We start from the raw sequence: 18034 nt of genomic DNA on the forward strand, positions 1-18034 counted from the left end.
TAAACTTGTTTTGCAATGTTTTCATTTAAAGATAGGCACCACTCATGCAAGTATCACAGTGAATGGTAAACAATCAAATATAGAGCCAATTCCTAGGTAGGAAATATGCGCATGACAAGGTTCTAAGTGATTTAGCATAAGGGGAAGTCTGATAATTCAGCAGAAACACTAGCTGAGTTTCTGCTTGGTGCAATAGTTTGAAATACATGTTTGTATCATTTCGGTTTGCAGATTTCATTCTAATTGTTACTGAAAACTGCTTCTGAAAGGAAATGGCTTGGATTGGACTTGTTTTATTATTATTACTATTCATTTTTACAGTTTTATTCCTTTTCAAAATGGGTAATTCCCAGAATAACAGCTCCCAAAAGCTTCCACCAGGACCCAGGACCATACCCGTTTTGGGAAATCTGCACATAATGGATTTCAAGAGGCCTTTTAAGACAATGATAAAGGTAAACCTGATAACTAACAACTATGAATGTTCTTTGCCAAAGTATATTGATGTTGATATAAAAGTTTAGCAATTTATCAGGTTATTCAGTTTACTGGAATAAGACTGATATGCTCCCTGTTGGTTCTAAGGAGTCTATGGAAATGTGTAAAATTGAGATTAACTTGGTGTTGTATTTGTTTATATATGCACAAGGATTATACAAGGAAAAATCTTTGTTAATAGGATATACATTTTTTTGTTTATCTGAAACTTGAATAGTTAAAATTGCCTATGATTGTGCAGAAAAAGGTATATGTATTAAGAGGAATTCATAGGTTAATACATTTTAAAAAAATATAAGCAGATATATATTTTAAGATATATATTATGAGTAGCAATTGTCCAAATCTTTTTTACTGTATTTCCAGCTCCAGGATATTTTTCCAAAATACTGAGTGAAAAACATAATTTTGAACCTTACTTACATGTTGATAGACCCAGGCTAAATATGACAATATTCAAAGACTCAAAGGATTGAAATCCAACCCCCCCACCCCCAGGTGGAATTTCATTTAATTCATTTTGTGGCTTGTTAAATCATTTTGAAGTTTTTACAGAAGAGTTTGACATTTTTATACAAAAAGAAAAAAGAAATCTCAGGTGTGATTATAAAGTATTTTTAAAATAGCTGCAAGAGGTTTTGCAGTAGATTCCCTTACATGCTGATACTTTATTTTATTTTTATAAAAATAAATTAAGTTCCCTGACTCTTCCATGTCACTTTCGGAAAGATTACAAAGTACCAAGCATTTCCTGATTTAGACACAGGTCAGACCTGGGATTAACTGTTGGCATCTTATTTTCTATGCATTTCTTAAAAGTGTTTCATTTTCAATGGCGTGGTAAATTGTGCCAGCGCAGTAGGACTGGCAGGTTGCGAGTGTTATTGACATGATAGAGCGGCAAGATGGGGGCACTCAGGACCTCTGCTGCCGCCTCAGTGTTGAAATATTGAAGGGCTTGATCCTTATCATGGATAATGCGCTACGTATTTTTGCAGATGCTGATGATGTATTAAGAGAATCATTTTTCTTTCTGGACTGAACATGCCAAAAGAGTCAGAGACCCCATTCTTCTTTTCTGACTGCCATTGTAATATTTGCATGGATATTTTTGTGGAACCAGTCACACTACCATGCCACCATACTATTTGTAATGCCTGTTTTCAATTTACTGTGGAAAAAGCAAGTTTGTGTTGCCCTTTTTGCCATTGTCTTGTCTCATCTTGGGCACGATATAACTCTCACAATAACACTCTTAACTTGGAGTTATGGGAAAAAATTAAGAAACATTTTCAAAAAGAGTGCCAAAGCAGAATTAATGGACAGGACCTAGAAAATTATTTGCACCTGCCTCAACCAATACACTGCTTAAATAAGCCTGGAGAATTAAAGAAAGAATATGAAGCTGAGATCACTAAGGTGAAAGCAGAACGCCAGGCTCTTGAGCAGGAAGAGAGCAGAGCAAGTGAAGAATCTATTCAAAGACTACTAGCAGAGGAGGAAGAAGAACAAAGGTTAATAGAAGAAAGGGGGGGGGAGATAGCAGACCAGTTGCTATTAGATGATGTGTTGGCACGAGAACTGAGTTTAAATTTGAACAGATCTGCTGTTCATATTTAACAGCAACAGAAGAGTCTGTTAAAAGCAGTCTGGTACCTCGCCTGTCCCCTTCTGATTGCTGCAAAACTTCGAAACCCAAATCAAGCAATTATGGAGACATTAAGAAGTATTTATCTCCAAAGTCTTGTGGTTTCTTTCCTCCAAAGTTGCTGTTTGGAGAATTAAAAGAAGAAAACATTGACATTCTTTCTGAGGAAAGCATTAGAACTAAAACTCACTTTACCTTGGAAGATGAAGAAATAAAAGTTGATATAACCATACTATCTTCAGAGACAACCGGAGAAAGAAAAACGACTAAAAATTTCCCTTTAGAATCTATGGGTTCTCGTTTAAATATATCTGAGTTCAACTGTCATGGCCCTGAATTGTCATCTTTTTCCAGGACTCAGTTAAATGAACCAATAAAGGTGTTACTAATAGACAGGACGATGAAACTGATTTTTTTCTCAATGAGCCATGGTTCCAGCATCAATGACTTTGGAAATAAAAATTTTACAGAAAGTGCTTGCTAAAACTTCACAAAAATGACAGCACTGAAGAAATCCTTATTTCTTTGAAATCTAGTAGTCAGTTTGACAGCAAAGATATAACCTGTGAAGAAACAAAGGTAATGGGAAACTATCCAATTGAAAATAAAAACTAGAGTTGCTCATTGATGACTAAAGAGATTCCAAAGAGAAAATCTCAAGAATCTCCCATTGAATGGACAGGGGATTCATAGTTGAGTGACAAAAGAAGAATCATTGTACAAACAGAAGAGAAAGAGATAAACGATATACAAAAGCAGATACATTTGGAGGAACAGCTTTATAAATGATATAAACAGGAAGAAGAAGATAGATGTTTGGCTTTGAAAATTCAGAAGGAAATGGACAGAGAACAGAAAACACTAAATCACAAAAAAGGCTCCCCTGATGAGTATCATTTGCGCCCTACAACATCTATAGCAGTTGGAAAATCCCCAGTGTTGGGAAACATTGCAAACTCTTAAAGGCTTCAAACAGCCAGACAGAAATAAATCAACCCAAAACACACAGACGTTCCCACAGTAAGAATGAGAGGACCTCTAGCAAATGCTAGACAAAACCATCTGAAAAAAATGGGAATGTTCTGAATTGTGTGCTCAACTCTGATTTAAAGGATGTAGAGTTGCTGCCAATCAAACAAAGGATGATTATCCAGATGTTTAAGAAATCTGCAACAGATTGACACATTCAGCAAAAGCATTGTAGATTAACAGAAAATTTTGAAAAAGATATTTTGAAAAGCTGGCAAATATTTATCTCTTCTGGTATTAGCTGTTTCCAGAATTAATGTGTTACTTGTTTCAGAAACAGTAGCATTTTTTCTGTGCCTTTTTCTTTGAATACTTGTGTCTGTTCTTTAATACATAGATGGTATCAGCTATTCTCAATTTCAAGTTGAACTGAATGATAATACTTGCTGAGTTATCATAACTATGCCATTGTTGTCTGTGAACCTAGAAAACGGGGGTAGAATAGAATAGAATTTTTTATTGGCCAAGTGTGACTGGACACACAAGGAATTTGTCTTGGTGCATATGCTCTCAGTGTACATAAAAGAAAAGATATCTTCATCAAGAACATAAGGTACACGACTTAATGATAGTCATAGGGTACAAATAAGTAATCAGGAAACAATCAATATCAATATAAATCATAAGGATATAAGCAACAAAGTTACAGTCATACAGTCATAAGTTGAAGGAGATGGGTGATGGAAATGATGAGAAGATTAATAGTAGTGCAGATTTAGTAAATAGTTTGACAGTATTGAGTGAATTATTTGTTTAGCAGAGTGATGGCATTCAGGAAAAAACTGTTCTTGTGTCTAGTTGTTCTGGTGTGCAATGCTCTATAGCATCATTTTGAGGGTAGGAGTTGAAACAGTTTATGTCCAGGATGCGAGGAGTCTGTAAATATTTTCACAGCCCTCTTTTTGACTCGTGCATTATACAGGTCCTCAATGGAAGGCAGGTTGGTAGCAATTGGGGTTTTTTGCAGTTCTAATTATCCTCTGAAGTCTGTGTCTGTCTTGTTGGGTTGCAGAACCAAGTCAGACAGTTTTAGAGGTGCAGATGACAGACTCAATAATTCCTCTGTAGAACTGAATCAGTAGCTCCTTGGGCAGTTTGAGCTTTCTGAGTTGGCGCAGAAAGAACAGTCTTTGTTGTCCTTTTTTGATGATGTTTTTGATGTTAACTGTCCATTTTAGATCTCGTGATATGATAGAACCTAGAAATTTGAAGGTTTCTACTGTTGATACTGTGTTGTCAAGTATTGTGAGAGGTGGAAGTATGGAAGGGTTTCTCCTAAAGTCTACCACCATTTCTACAGTTTTGAGTGTGTTCAGTTCCAGATTGTTACGGTCGCACCACAAGGTTAGTCGTTCGACCTCACATCTATATGCAGATTCGTCATTGTCTCGAATGAGACCAATCACTGTTGTGTCATCTGCGAACTTCAGTAGTTTAACAGATAGATCATTGGAGATGCAGTCATTGGTATATAGAAAGAAGAGAAGTGGGGAGAGCACACAGCCTTGGGGGGGGGGCTGTGCTAATTGTACAGGTATCTGAAGTGATCCCGCTTAGCTTTACCTGCTGCTTCCTGTTTGTTAGGAAGCTTGTGATCCATTTACAAGTATGTTTGGATATCTGTATCTGGTTTAGCTTTGTTAGAAGTAGCTGGTTTAGCTTTGTTAGAAGTATCTGGAATGATGATATTGAATGCTAAACTAAAGTCTACAAAGAGGACCCTTGCATAGGTCTTTGGAGATTCATGATGTTGTAGGGTGTAGTGCAGAGCCATATTAACAGCATCATCTATTGCTCTATTTGCTCGGTATGCAAATTGCAAGGGGTCTAACAGCGGATCCTTGATGGTTTTTAAGTAGGACAGCAGTAGCCTTTCAAAGGTTTTCATGACTACAGATGTTAGAGCAACTGTAGTCATTCAGTTCCTTGATGGTGGGCTTCTTCAGCACTGGGATGATAGTAGAACATTTAGAGTGGTAGATGTAGAATGGTAAATGGCATCTTTAAGACAGACGTAGCCTAAGATACATTCTCACTTTTCTCTTTGCTGGTTTCACCAGAAAACAATAAATTTTCAGTGGATTCGTTTTGTAAATTTAAATTTGATTTAAATTTGATATTTTGTAAAAGTATGAGGCACCAAAGCCAGTTAATAGGAAAATCACACTTACTTTCATTTGTAAGTAATTTCTAATATATAGATTATATATAATGTCATTTAAATTACATATATATATATATATAAAAGTTTCGTTTTCTTCAGTTGTTAGAGCTTGTGCACAGCTGAGCAGTCAATGTGTAGTGTTATGTGTGGTAGATCAAGAATGGTGTTGCCCATGGAGGCATAGAAATGAATATATTCATTATTATTATTGAAAGTTATTTCTGATGTCTTAACTATACTGCAAAATTTAAAAGTATACTTTTAAAGGTATACTTTTTAAAGAATTCTCTTTACGTGACTCTAATTATTGATCAGAATTTTCTGTTTTTTCATCTGCTAAATTCCAGTTGTCAAAAGAATATGGTCCCATTTTCCGTCTTCAAATGGGATGCCGGCAGACGGTGGTGCTGACTGGCTATGAGACGGTCAAAGAGGCTCTAGTGAACCAGGCAGAGGCATTTGGAGAGAGAGCCTCCGTCCCCATTTTTGAGGATTATGCAAAGAACTTTGGTAAATTATGTCATTCTGGATCGTAGTTGACAATCCTTGCAAAAATCCAATCAGTATTATGTATATATAGTCCTTATTTAGCAATCAGTTTGTGATTCTTTGCTAATATAAGGGTATTAAATGGTAGTAAAAAATAAAGAAAAATTAACATTTTTCAATTATGCATATACTTACACCCAAATTTCACCCAGACTAAGAGTAATTTCTGCACAACAGAATTTATCTACATATGGTGGCAACAACTGGTGAGGTTTGAGCCTCATCCTCCCTCTTCCTCTTCCTCCCTCCCTCTTGTCTCTCTGTCTCTCTCTCTCACACACACACATACAATTTGCTCAGCAGCATGTTTTGCCAGAACCAATTATGGTTGATAAACAAGGATTCCCTTTAGAACATTTCACCTGAAGTTTTCATAGATAGTAGTAACCTCAGAGAACTTGGACAGCTTTTGGAAATCTAAACAAGATAGATGAAATCTTTATTTTGCTGCCTTGATTTAACCACTCATTGCCAGCAGAGGCAGCTAGAGAACAAAAATATATGGCAATGTTGTACTAATAGCATGAACCCAATCTCTGTCACGTGTCTCGCTGTTGCCTGCAGGCTAACATGTTGTAGGGTTAAAAAAACCTCACAAGTTCAATCAAACGTCTTGAACTCGCAAGAAGTTTGGTTTTACCCTATAACGTGTTTGCCTGCAGACAACAGCGAGACACGTGACAGAGATCCAAGGCAGGTAAGACATACGTCTCATGTATCCCCGGTCCCACCCCTCCACCCCTGCCACCCTCAAATTGCATCCAATTTGAGCAGGGGCAGAAAGCCCTGCCATGCTTGGCAAGGGGGGAGAATAGACAGCAAGAGGAGCGAGCTCTGTCTCACTCCATGCGTCTTGCTTCTCCTCCACCCCGTCTGCAACTGCCCTCAATAAAGAGCCGGGCACTGTGGAAAAGGGAGCTCGGCGGGCGCGGGCTTTGGACGTCTGGAGCTGCCGGAAGTTGCCCGGCGGAGAGGCGGGAGTGGGGTTGGAGTTTGCAAGCGATCGCTTCCCCTTTGTCTTCTCTCCCAAAAGTGCTCCTCGGGCGCACCCACTTCTGCAGCAGGATACTCACAGCTCGCGCCGGCCTTCCAAAGAGTAGCAGCAGCTATCCACATTTTTTTAAACTTTATTTCGTCCTGACCAACGTAGCCCAGTATGGTCGGGATGAAATAAGAGTAAAAAAAATTGTGGATAGCTGCTGCTACAATACCCTTCAGAAGGCGGGCGCTAGGCACATGGGGCGCAGCGCTTGGCTTCCTGTTGCAGAAGTGGCTGCAATCGATGGCAAAAGTGGCCACGCTTGCTGGAAGCGCCGGCCAGAGGGGCACCCGTGAATCAGCTGTAATGGCCACCTGAGCAGCTCAGCTGATCCAATTAAGGGGCCGAGAAGCCTTGAGGTGACCGGGGAAAAGGAGGGCTGCCTCCTGTGCTGGCCATGCCCACCCCGTCACTAGGACTTATTTTTGGGGGCCCACCCCAAAAATCAGGCTTGGCCTTATTTTTGGGACATACCCTATTTTTGAGGAAACATGTACTAAGTACTGGAACTGGCTGGTCCAAAATCTATAGAAGAAAATAGATGTGGGAGTTTTCTCTCAAAGCTATATTTGGATCATACTATTTCTCCTTGCAAGAGACAGGGTAGTTTACATGTTGGGTTGCAGTAGCAATAGCACTTAGACTTATATATCGCTTCATAGTGCTTTTATAGCCCTCTCTTAGCAGTTTTACAGACAGCATATTGCTCCCAACAATCTGGGTCCTCATTTTACCCACCTTGGAAGGATGGAAGGCTGAGTCAACCTTGAGTTGATGAGATTCGATCCGCTGAACTGCAGCTAACAGTCAGCTGCAGTAGCCTGCAGTACTGCATTCTAACCAATGAGCCACCTCAGCTCTTTGCAATCCTTACTCATCATAGACAGCTTATAATTTATATTACTATACTAACAAAACCATCTTTTGCTACCCTTCACACTTTAGCAACTACTTGATCAGAGCACATTTACTGCATTTGCTGTGCTAGATATTTGCTTTCCATACCTTCATTTTTAATACCCTAAGTATAGTAGGATGCAATTTTCATTTTAATGGTATAATTTTCCTGGTACAAATTGATTTTCAACTTAACCTCTTATCTCTACTTCTCCAATTTCAGGTATTCTTTTTGCTCATGGTGAAAACTGGAAAGTGATGCGGCGGTTTTCAATATCTGCATTACGTGATTATGGAATGGGAAAGAGTATTGTTGAAGACAAAATTGCTGAAGAGTGCAGTGTTTTGACCAAAATATTTGAGACTTACGAAGGTGAATTGATATTTCTTCATGCAGATTTACCAGGGTACCTTTCTGTGTATAGAGGACTTAGAAGAATCTTTTTCAGAAAAATATGCCAAGAATTATTCTTTATGGAAAATTATTATACTAAATTAGTATTAAAGAGTATAGAATGATAAATTGTTTTCAATAGGCGCACTATTTCTATGCATGAAAATGTCTGGTCATACTGCTTATTGCTCTTATAAAAAAGAACTGGTCTTAGCACAGTACAAGGTAGAAACACTCCAACCTCAACTTTTTGCTTATACACATTAATATATAACTAGCTATTTGTATCATGACAAATCTTTATGATCAATAAAACCAAAGTCAAAGTTTCATTTACATGCCCAAATGCCTCTACATCCTTTATCTAGGGTTTATTAGTTCTGTTGCCAATTTCAATTTATCTTCATGGTTGGGCACGCTCTGTTCTAGATGTTATGACTCCCTGTTATGAGTCCTGCAATCATGGGTGGAGACTTACCGTATATACTCGAATATAAGCCGATCCAAGTATAAGCCGAGGTCCCCAATTTTACCCCAAAAAACTGGGGTAAACTGGGGACTCGAGTATAAGCCGAGGGTGGGAAATGAGGCAGCTACCGGTCGGGGAAACCCTCCCTCCCTCAGCCGAGAAGGCTGGCGGCTCCCCCGCCCCGCCCTCTCACTGCACCGGCAGGGCTTCTCCGCGCTAATGCAAAAGCCCGCCAAGTTTGCGCCATCCGGTATAATGTGAAAAAGAAAAAAAAACTCGAGTATAAGCCGTATATACTCGAGTATAAGCCGAGGGGACGTTTTTCAGCACAAAAAACGTGCTGAAAAACTCGGCTTATACTCGAGTATATACGGTACATATTTAAAAACTCTTATTGGAACAATTTAAAACGTTGCAAGAAATTCACTTATTTTTTAATAACTGCAGAAACAAATTGTAAATAAAAATGAGAATGCTTCATTTCTGATGGGAAGAGCTGGGACTCTGCCCTTCATTATAGAGAGGGGATCTGTGCTCTGAAGCATTAGATCAATTTCTTAAAAACTTTTATGTTACTCATTTTATTCTTAATGCTGCCAGCAAAATGATCTATTCTTAACTATTCTTCCATTCCACATTGGGACTAGAATTTTGCTGCACCTTTTTGTCTGTAACCAGAAATGTAACAGCTTCTAACTCAAAATAATGTATATCTCTAGTATAACATTAATGTGTAATGCCCTCTGGCTCAAAAGGATAGGTTATTCTCTATGTTACTGTCAGTAAATTTTAGCTCATAAACCTGCATCTCCTGCTATCTTCTATATCTATGCAGAGTACAAACTAGTTTCTATGATAAATGCTATGTATAAGCAATCTAAAGGTGACAAAGAACAGGTTTAATTCTGGGATTCTTTCACAATTCTGTTTTAATTTATTGCTCATGACCAGGAAAACCATTTGACCCAGCAACAATTCTGAAAGCTGCAACCGCCAATATTATAGTTTCTTTTTTACTTGGCAAGAGATTTGAATATGAAGATGCTACACTTCTAAGACTCCTGGAGTTAGTTGAAGAAAATGTACACAGCAGGGACCCCTGCTGTGTTGGTAATGTAAACTTTCATATGAAATAAACTTCATTCCTAGAGTTTGTAAAGGATTAATTCATAAGATTTGGAACTTAATTGATTAGAAATCTTGGTTAACCATAGCTCCATGAATTTTATTGTTATTGTTGATGGTGATGATGATTCTATGGACTATGGAAAAACTTTATTTGGATAAAGATGCTTTGAGATGTCTACCAGAGAATATATTCATCATATTCAGCTCTGTTAATATGCTAACAGGTAATAATAATATGCTCTCTTATTATTCTATACTGTTTCAGCTGTATAATATGTTTCCCAAGCTGGGATTCTTTTTGGGTGCTCATAAGAAAATAATGAATAATCGAAAGGAATTACATGAATTCATACAGGCCACCTTCCTTGAAAATCTCAAAGATCTGGATGAATATAACCAGAGGAGTTTTATTGATGCATTTCTTGTTCGGCAAAAAGAGGTAATAAGGCATTTTAAATATGCGAGGAATTATAGCTGATTTTTTCTTTTCACATGTTTTAAAAATATTCTGGCTGGTACCAGAATCCATGCAGCTGGAGAAAATCCTTGTTTTAGAAATCTCCAAGGAAACAATTTCCTGGAATGAAAGTAAGAAGTGAATATGTGAGTATAGTTTGGAATTTGTGTAATCTCATTCTCAGGTTCTGTGGGGATATAAACTTGAAAGGAAAATAATAAAAATTAATAACCTCCACCAGCAAGGCTGATTAAAACAGTGATTATGTTTAAAACTTTATGAAACAACATTCAGGAGGGACTGTAAGCACCTCCAGGGTATGAGATTTCCCATTATTTGGCAGTTCCACCTCTTCCTGAATTCCTGAGAGGTGACTCTCAGCAAGTCTTCTTGCAGAATCCTTGATAGCCAACAGATTCACTATCCATGTGATGTCTTTATTTCTTGTGTATCTATTAAAGCTACTACAATTCTTACAGAATTTTGCCCTATAAAAAGCAACACTGTTTTTTGTAGCAGTTGAGTGAAGCAGTCATATAGGAGTCTTGCTTAACAACCACTTTTCTCAATTTCCAACTGTGGTCATAAGTTGAGGATTACCTGTAGTACCAATTCTACAGTCTCTCACGGAGGGATAATTCTAGTAGGGAGATTGTCAGGTGGGCCCTTGGGAAGTAACCCTTTTGTCTTTGTTTATAAACATTGGGATATTAATTATTGGGATAAGGGTTGGGATATGTGATGAATGCTCTTCCTATTGGTCCAGAAACTGATCAGTGCAGGAGAAGAGGAAAGCCATTCTCCCTTTTTCAGAAATTGCAGTCTAAGGAAATCCATGGAAAAGTGAAAGTGAGCTCTCAAACCTGAAATCTTTCTTCTTCATGTGAGTTAAAATAAAATCACTCTTCATGAAAGAAAGCATTGAGCTGGCATGTATTGAGAAGAACTGGCAGGGAGAGGTGGGAGATGTTAATCACAATTTTTCTCCAAACTCATTGCTGGTTCTTCCATTGTCATCATTCACTGGAACATAACGATGCAACAGTCACTAGGCATACTGTATGCACTTCCCTACACAGCCACAGCAAAAGGATGATCTGAGTTCATTTTTTCTGACATACATTTCTGCCCTTTCTGTGGTAATTAATCCTAATTTTTTTCCTAATTCATCCTTGATGAACGTATCTTTTCTTTTATGTACACTGAGAGCATATGCACCAAGACAAATTCCTTGTGTGTCCAATCACACTTGGCCAATAAAATTCTATTCTATTCTATTCTATTCTAATTTTAATTCCCCTGCATACATTGATAAATGCCAATCTACAAGATCAAGCTGTCTTCATTTAGATCAATTTTCTCCCTCCATTTAAATTTCACAACAGGAAACAATTTTTCTTCATTTCAATTCATTCAATAACTCATGGTCTTTACCAAATGTTCCTCATTATCATAGTCCTCTATTTCTTTGGCCATCGACATATAGGTCCATGAACCCTAGTATCAATCAGGTCTTTGGTCAGTCAAGGCCTTCACATACTGTTTTTTGGAAGGATACCAGTGTTAGTTATCACAAAAATTGGGATTGGAATTTTAGTTACTGAGCGATGGTTCTGAAGCACAACCTAATTGCTTAGTGATGGAAACCCCTGAAATTCTAATTACCATTGTTAACTGAATTATAGTGGTTGTTAGGTGAGGACAGCTTCCCACAATCAAAGTCAGAGGAGAAGCCACAGGAAGTTGCCTGTGCCCAGAGATTTCCAAACAGCTGGCAAGTAGCTGCTGCTGGGTGTGAGAGGGCATGCAGGGATACGTAGGTGGCTGCAGAAGCACAGCACAAGCACAGCATGGCTTGGAGTGGTTGCTGCCAGACAGGAATGAGTGAGGGCATGCATGAAATTGTGGGGAAGGCACAGCAAGGCTTAGGAAGATGCTCGGGAGTGCATGGGGAGGAGGGGGGACAAGCGTTGCAAGAGGGGCAGAACTGAGGCTTGGGAAGGAATGTGGTGTTTCAGAGAAGGGCTGGTGCATAGGTGAAGAAATTTACACCAGAAAATCCCTACTGGCTCCCCATTGGGAGAAAACAACAAGGAAGGTCACAAATGGCAAGAATGTGATCAGAGATCACTGAACCATAGTAAGTGCAAGAGAATTGTCAAGCACCCAGAAAATTGTGGGGGTGCTGGGGATTGTTGGTACTCCAAGAATGATCACAATAATCATTTGTTCAATGTCGTCATTATTTAAAATGCTCCCTGAATGGTCATAAGTTAAGGACTACTTGTAGGAAATATATATGTGACATATTCAGGATGGTTTTCAAAAAAATTGCTTTAATAAAGCTTTATATAAGCAGAAATCAAGAATCTAGATTTCTCTTACAGTCTCTTTACATTGGGTAAATGATGTCACAAAATTTAAAGGCCACTATTACATCTGTTCATTTATTTAGACTGTAGGTATACATTGAATTTCCTTGATATCTTTTCTTTGTACCCTTCAGGAGGAGAAGAAGTCAACAGATAGTTATTTTCATAATGAGAACCTAAAATCTCTTGTGGATAACCTATTTGGTGCTGGCACGGATACAACCTCAAACACTTTGTGCTGGTCCATACTCCTAATGATGAAGTATCCAGAGGTTCAAAGTAAGCAGTTTTCATTTGACTGGATTTCAATAAAAATATATAGTTACCCACCAAATAACAAGGTGTGGGAAAACAAAAAGCAAGAATGAGTTGCCCTATCTATTTATATATGAAGACATTAATGTGACGTGAGAATGAATATAAGATGTCACCATAAGAAGGACTCACACATTGTACCTTCAGAGATTTTGGAAGGGTGCACCAGCTACAGAATGTGTGTTATGCACCTATCATCTCCCATTACTGCTGAATAGACGCTAAGACAGAAGATAGCTTTTTGCTAAGGATGATATATTCCAAGCACAATCCTCCCGTAATTGATTTATTTTACTTCACTAAGTATTTTATAGTTTCTATTTCTATTTAAAATATAAATAATCAGTCATTTTTCTGCATGGAGATAATCATAGAATAAAACATATAGTGAATAAAACCAAAAAATACCGAAAGAAAATTACAAGCGTAGATCACAAAACGTTACCTTCAGAACTATATTATAAATGTACTTTGCAATTTTTGCATAAACTCCCATTTAAAACAAAATTCAAGTTATGGAATCATCTTGATACGTAATGTGATTCTATTCTCCCAGGGAAGGTCCAAGAAGAAATTGCAAAAGAGATTGGGGTTCGTCAGCCAAGGACAGAAGACCGAGTAAAAATTCCTTACACCAATGCAGTAATTCATGAAATTCAAAGATTTGCTGATATTGTTCCAACCAATTTGCCACATGCAACCACCAAGGATACAACTTTCAAAGGTTTCTTCATTCCCAAGGTAGTTTTGATGAAATAATCCAATTGTTAATGTTCTAATCATTCTTTCTACAGTATAAACAATTTATGAACATAATTGAACCCACAATTTGGGAGATGATGGAATTCCTGCAGAGTTGCTGAGGCCACTGCCAACGAAAGCACTGACAGCACTTTGGCAAAGTGTGACCAAAAGAATAGAAAAGGTCATTATTTATCCAAATACCAAAGAAAGGAGAAATGAAAAATTGCTCTAACCACCGAACCATTGCTTTGATATTATACTTGACTAAAATTGTCTTGAAGATAATCCAACAATGTTTGAATCCAACCACCAAAAGAGAATTGCCTGATGTACAAGCAGGATTTCAGAAAAGAAGTGGAATGTGTGATCATATTGCCAATTTTTTTTGGATGATGGAAAAAGCAAAGGAATGTACTTCATTGACTACACAAAAGTCTTTGACTGTGTTAGCCATGACAAACTCTGGAACTGCCTCAAAGAACTGGTAATATCACCACACCACAAGCAGCTCATTCAGTCATTTTACTTTGATCAAATATGGAGACACAAAATGGTTCAGAAAGGCGCTCAGCAAGTTTGCATCCTGTTACCTTTACTATTCAACATGCACACAGAAATAGTTATGCGAAATGCCCATTTGGAGGAATCTACCATTGGGGTTAAAATTGGTGGTAGGAATATTAACAACCTCCAATATGCCGATGATGCAACATTGCTTGCGGAAAGCAAGGTGAATCTGGAGTGGTTAATACTAAGAGTCAAAGATGAAATTGAAAAATTTGGACTACATCTTAACATCAAGAAAACAAAGATAAAGACAACTGCAGAGAACACAGAGGTCAGAGTGCAGATCGACAATAAGACCATCAAAACAGTAAAGGAACTCACCTTCCTGGGCTCCAAAATTGATATGCCCTAAGATCAGAAGGCATATAGCACTTCGAAAAACTGCTATATCTGGCATGAATAACATCTAAAAAAGTAAAAACATTAGCCTCACAACCAAATGCAGATTACCATATTTTTCGGACTATAAGACACACTTGACTATAATTTTGACACCTAAATTTAGTAGAGGAGAACAACAAAAAAGTTTTTGGCCTCCCTTTTTTCAGGCCTATTTTTAGCCCTTTTCCAGCTTTTTTTCAGCCCGTTTTTGAGACTTTTTCAGCCCATTTTTGAGGCTTTTTTCAGTTCATTTTCAAGGCTTTTTTGGCCCATTTTTTCAGAAAAAAAAGAGCCAAAACACGCTTCCAAATCAGGATCCAAAAGACCCATGACACGGTGTGAGTGTATGAAGAGTGCTGATCCACAGAGTGGGCGAAGGCTGACAACAATTTTGATATTTGCAATACTAACTTTAAAATTTCATTATAATAATTTGTTTTTTAAAATATAATTCTATTGAATTTTCAAAACTAATAAAAAACAGAATGATGGAAAAAGAAAAGTTCAAATAAGGAAAGCAAGAGAAAGAATTAAAGAGTCAAAACAGATCTCATTATCATATCTCCAAATCAACTTCAGATCTTACAGTTTTTTATTCATGATGATAAATGTGTATTTCTATGTAGAGGACAACTAAGGGACAATATGAGAACTGTTTTGGATATAATGGAGTATATCTAATACCAAATAAGAAACAAGTAGCTGTGATCTGTTTGGATGCTGATAAAACCTTTGATAATTTGAACTGGGATTTTATGCTCAGCATTTTAGAAGATAGGTCCTTTATATATCTTTCTTTATATATCCTTTATATATAATTCTCTTGGAGGAATTAAGTCCATTTATACATCCCAGAGAGCAAAAATTACTAATTTTGCATCTACAGAAACCCCAGAATGGTATAGAACAGTGTTGGCTAACCTTTTCGGCACCGAGTGCAGGCTGGAGTACTGGGGCCTCAGAAGAAGCCTATTTGGGCAGGGAGGGAGGGAAACCCCGGCCCACCTGGCCTGGCTGGCAGCTCTGCTCCTCTTGCTCTTGCTCCCTTTGTGGGTTCCGCCGCAGGCATGAGCACTGGCCACCTGGTGCATGCACGCCGGAAACCAGAAGATCATCTGCCCAGCGTGTTCATGCACAGCAGGCGGCTGCTCTTTCAGTGTCTGGCACTCCCACACACGTGAAGACCAGCTGGCCAGAGCTCTGGAATCCAGAAGAGCAACGGGCAATGGCTCCGTGTGCCAGGAGAAATGGCTCTGCGTCTCATTACTGGCCTGTGCGCCATAGGTTTGCCATCACAGGTATAGAACATCTAATGAGGAAACTGAAGGATTTGCGCATATTAGCTGGTTTTAAAATTAATCAACAGAAGAGAAAAACGTTCATGATAAAATAATTGAAAAAAGGATGAAAAAATAGAGATGATTAAATATCTAGGGATCACTCTGACCAATATAAATTGCATGTTGTTTTAGAAAAACTATGTTAATATATGGAATGATGTTACAAAAGACTTAATGGGGTGGGACAAAGTATTGTCTTTATTAGATAGACGTTTGGTTATTAAGATCAATGTCTTATTCAGGATGTTATGTTTATTTCAGACTAGACTGATATTGTCAACTGATTTGCATTTTAAGCAATGACAAAATTTCATTATAATATTTTTACAGCAATGTTTTAAATACAAAATGCTCTTCTTTATATAATTGCATTGTTTAGGGTACGCAAATTGTTCCTTTGCTATCATCAGTGCTCCATGATGAATCTCAGTGGGAGAAACCTCATGAATTCTACCCTGAGCATTTTCTTGACTCTGAAGGAAAATTTGTGAAGAGGGATGCATTCATGCCTTTCTCTGCAGGTAACCTCACTCTCTATATATGAAAAGATATCCTGGAAAGAGTTTCAGGATAGTTAGGAAGATTCATTATTTCTTTAAGATTATAATTATTCCTATGAGGCAATGTGACTATGGAAAGCCATGTAAAACAGTTTAAGAAACAAACCCACCTTTTTTTGCCATCTATGCTTTCTTCCAGGTCAGAGAGTGTGTGCCGGTGAGACCCTTGCCAGAATGGAGCTCTTCCTTTTCTTTACCAACCTCCTCCAGAGATTTACCTTCCAGCCACCTTCAGGAACATCTAAAGATGATCTGGACCTGACTCCTGCTCTTGGACTTACCACCCCTCCCATGCCTTACAAGACCTGCGCTGTGTTATCTTGAGGGGAAAAAACTCATAATAAACCATTTTCTCACCTTTTAAATAGCTTTATTTGACAGCGAGGCAAAATCTGACAACCTGATTCCATAGCACATTATAATCATTATATTTATTTTATTTGAATTCCACCTTTATTATTTTTACAAATAACTCAAGGAAGTGAACATATCCAATTCACTATCCTATCCTTACGTTGTGTCTGCGTCCCCCGAGCCGGGCCTCCTGCCAGAAAGTGACTTGGAAAGTGAGGGGGAAGGGCTGTCAGGACTTACCTCGGGAGCACCGGCTCCCCTGGCTCAGCTCCAGGAGCCAGAAGTAGGCCAGGTGGAAGAGATAACGAGGCCTCCGTCCCCTGACTCTTCCCCCCCCAGGCCACGCCTTCAGACCCAGCTGATAGCAATCAGGCTTGGTTGGGTCCTAGGTTTCGTAGGCAGGAGAGGAGGGAACAACAGAAGCAAGGGTCGGGCAGGCCTAGGAAGTGCTGAGTCATGGAGCCACACCCCACTGGATGTAAAAGCAGTGAGCACTGCTGTGTCTCTTCGTAGCTGGCAAATCAACTGATTAACTGAGAGCTAAAGTGACTCACCAGCGTTGAGGGAGATATCAGAGAACTTGGCAAAAGTTTGCTATTCTGCTGCCAGAGCTGATAGTGCCAACTAATTAAGCCATCACTTGGATGGAGGCGAAGGAGGATAGAACACCTTATTTTCCCAAAGCTCTTTGGGCTAAGAGGAGAGACTGGCCCAGAGTCACCCCAGCTAGAATGCAGTTTCCTATGTATAAGATTTTTCTTTTATAATTCTTTGGTTTAAGGTCCATCTCTTCTTTTTTTTCCCACCTTTCCATTTTATTGTTAAGGGACTATGGTCTGCCCAAGTGTTTGGCAATATCTCTATCTCTTCTGAGTCATTGATCAAATCTGGGTTCATCCAAACCAGTGATTGACACCCATTGGAAGATATCATCAGACACAGCAGACAGGTCACTCTTGGGGAAGGCTGCCCTGGTGTTTGGTATCACTGTTGCACTCCAGCCACTTCTGCTTCACCCTGGAGCTTTCAAGGCCCCAGCTGTTGCTTGCTGACAGCCAATATCAGGTTAATGTGTAATACATTGTTCTGGCATGCATTACCCAATGGTTTTGTGTGCATTGGAGGGGAG

The 18034-nt window shown here is 38.6% G+C and overlaps 3 protein-coding genes across 3 annotated transcripts in view; all 3 read left to right on the forward strand.

Moving 5' to 3' along the window:
• Positions 1-137: 137 nt before the first annotated feature.
• LOC131198569 (cytochrome P450 2K6-like) lies at positions 138-16916 on the forward strand. Its single transcript, XM_058183366.1, is given in 10 exon segments — positions 138-455; positions 5687-5849; positions 8048-8197; positions 9639-9765; positions 9767-9797; positions 10081-10254; positions 12779-12923; positions 13516-13700; positions 16371-16512; positions 16691-16916. Coding segments are annotated over 10 exon segments (1485 nt in total). The 5' UTR covers positions 138-272; the 3' UTR covers positions 16876-16916.
• On the forward strand, positions 481-5592 carry LOC131198587 (E3 ubiquitin-protein ligase RNF168-like). Its single transcript, XM_058183389.1, is given in 2 exon segments — positions 481-2106; positions 2109-5592. Coding segments are annotated over 2 exon segments (1086 nt in total). The 5' UTR covers positions 481-1542; the 3' UTR covers positions 2631-5592.
• A 146-nt stretch (positions 16917-17062) lies between the features above and the next one.
• Positions 17063-18034, forward strand: part of LOC131198550 (cytochrome P450 2K6-like) — a 36390-nt gene continuing 35418 nt past the window's right edge. Inside the window, exon 1 of the mRNA XM_058183321.1 lies at positions 17063-17970. The gene's annotated coding sequence lies outside the window, so the exon portion shown is untranslated. The remainder of the gene's footprint in view (positions 17971-18034) is intronic.

The sequence above is a fragment of the Ahaetulla prasina genome, chromosome 1 (genome assembly GCF_028640845.1).
Source record: "Ahaetulla prasina isolate Xishuangbanna chromosome 1, ASM2864084v1, whole genome shotgun sequence".
Classification (NCBI taxonomy): Eukaryota; Metazoa; Chordata; class Lepidosauria; order Squamata; family Colubridae; genus Ahaetulla; species Ahaetulla prasina.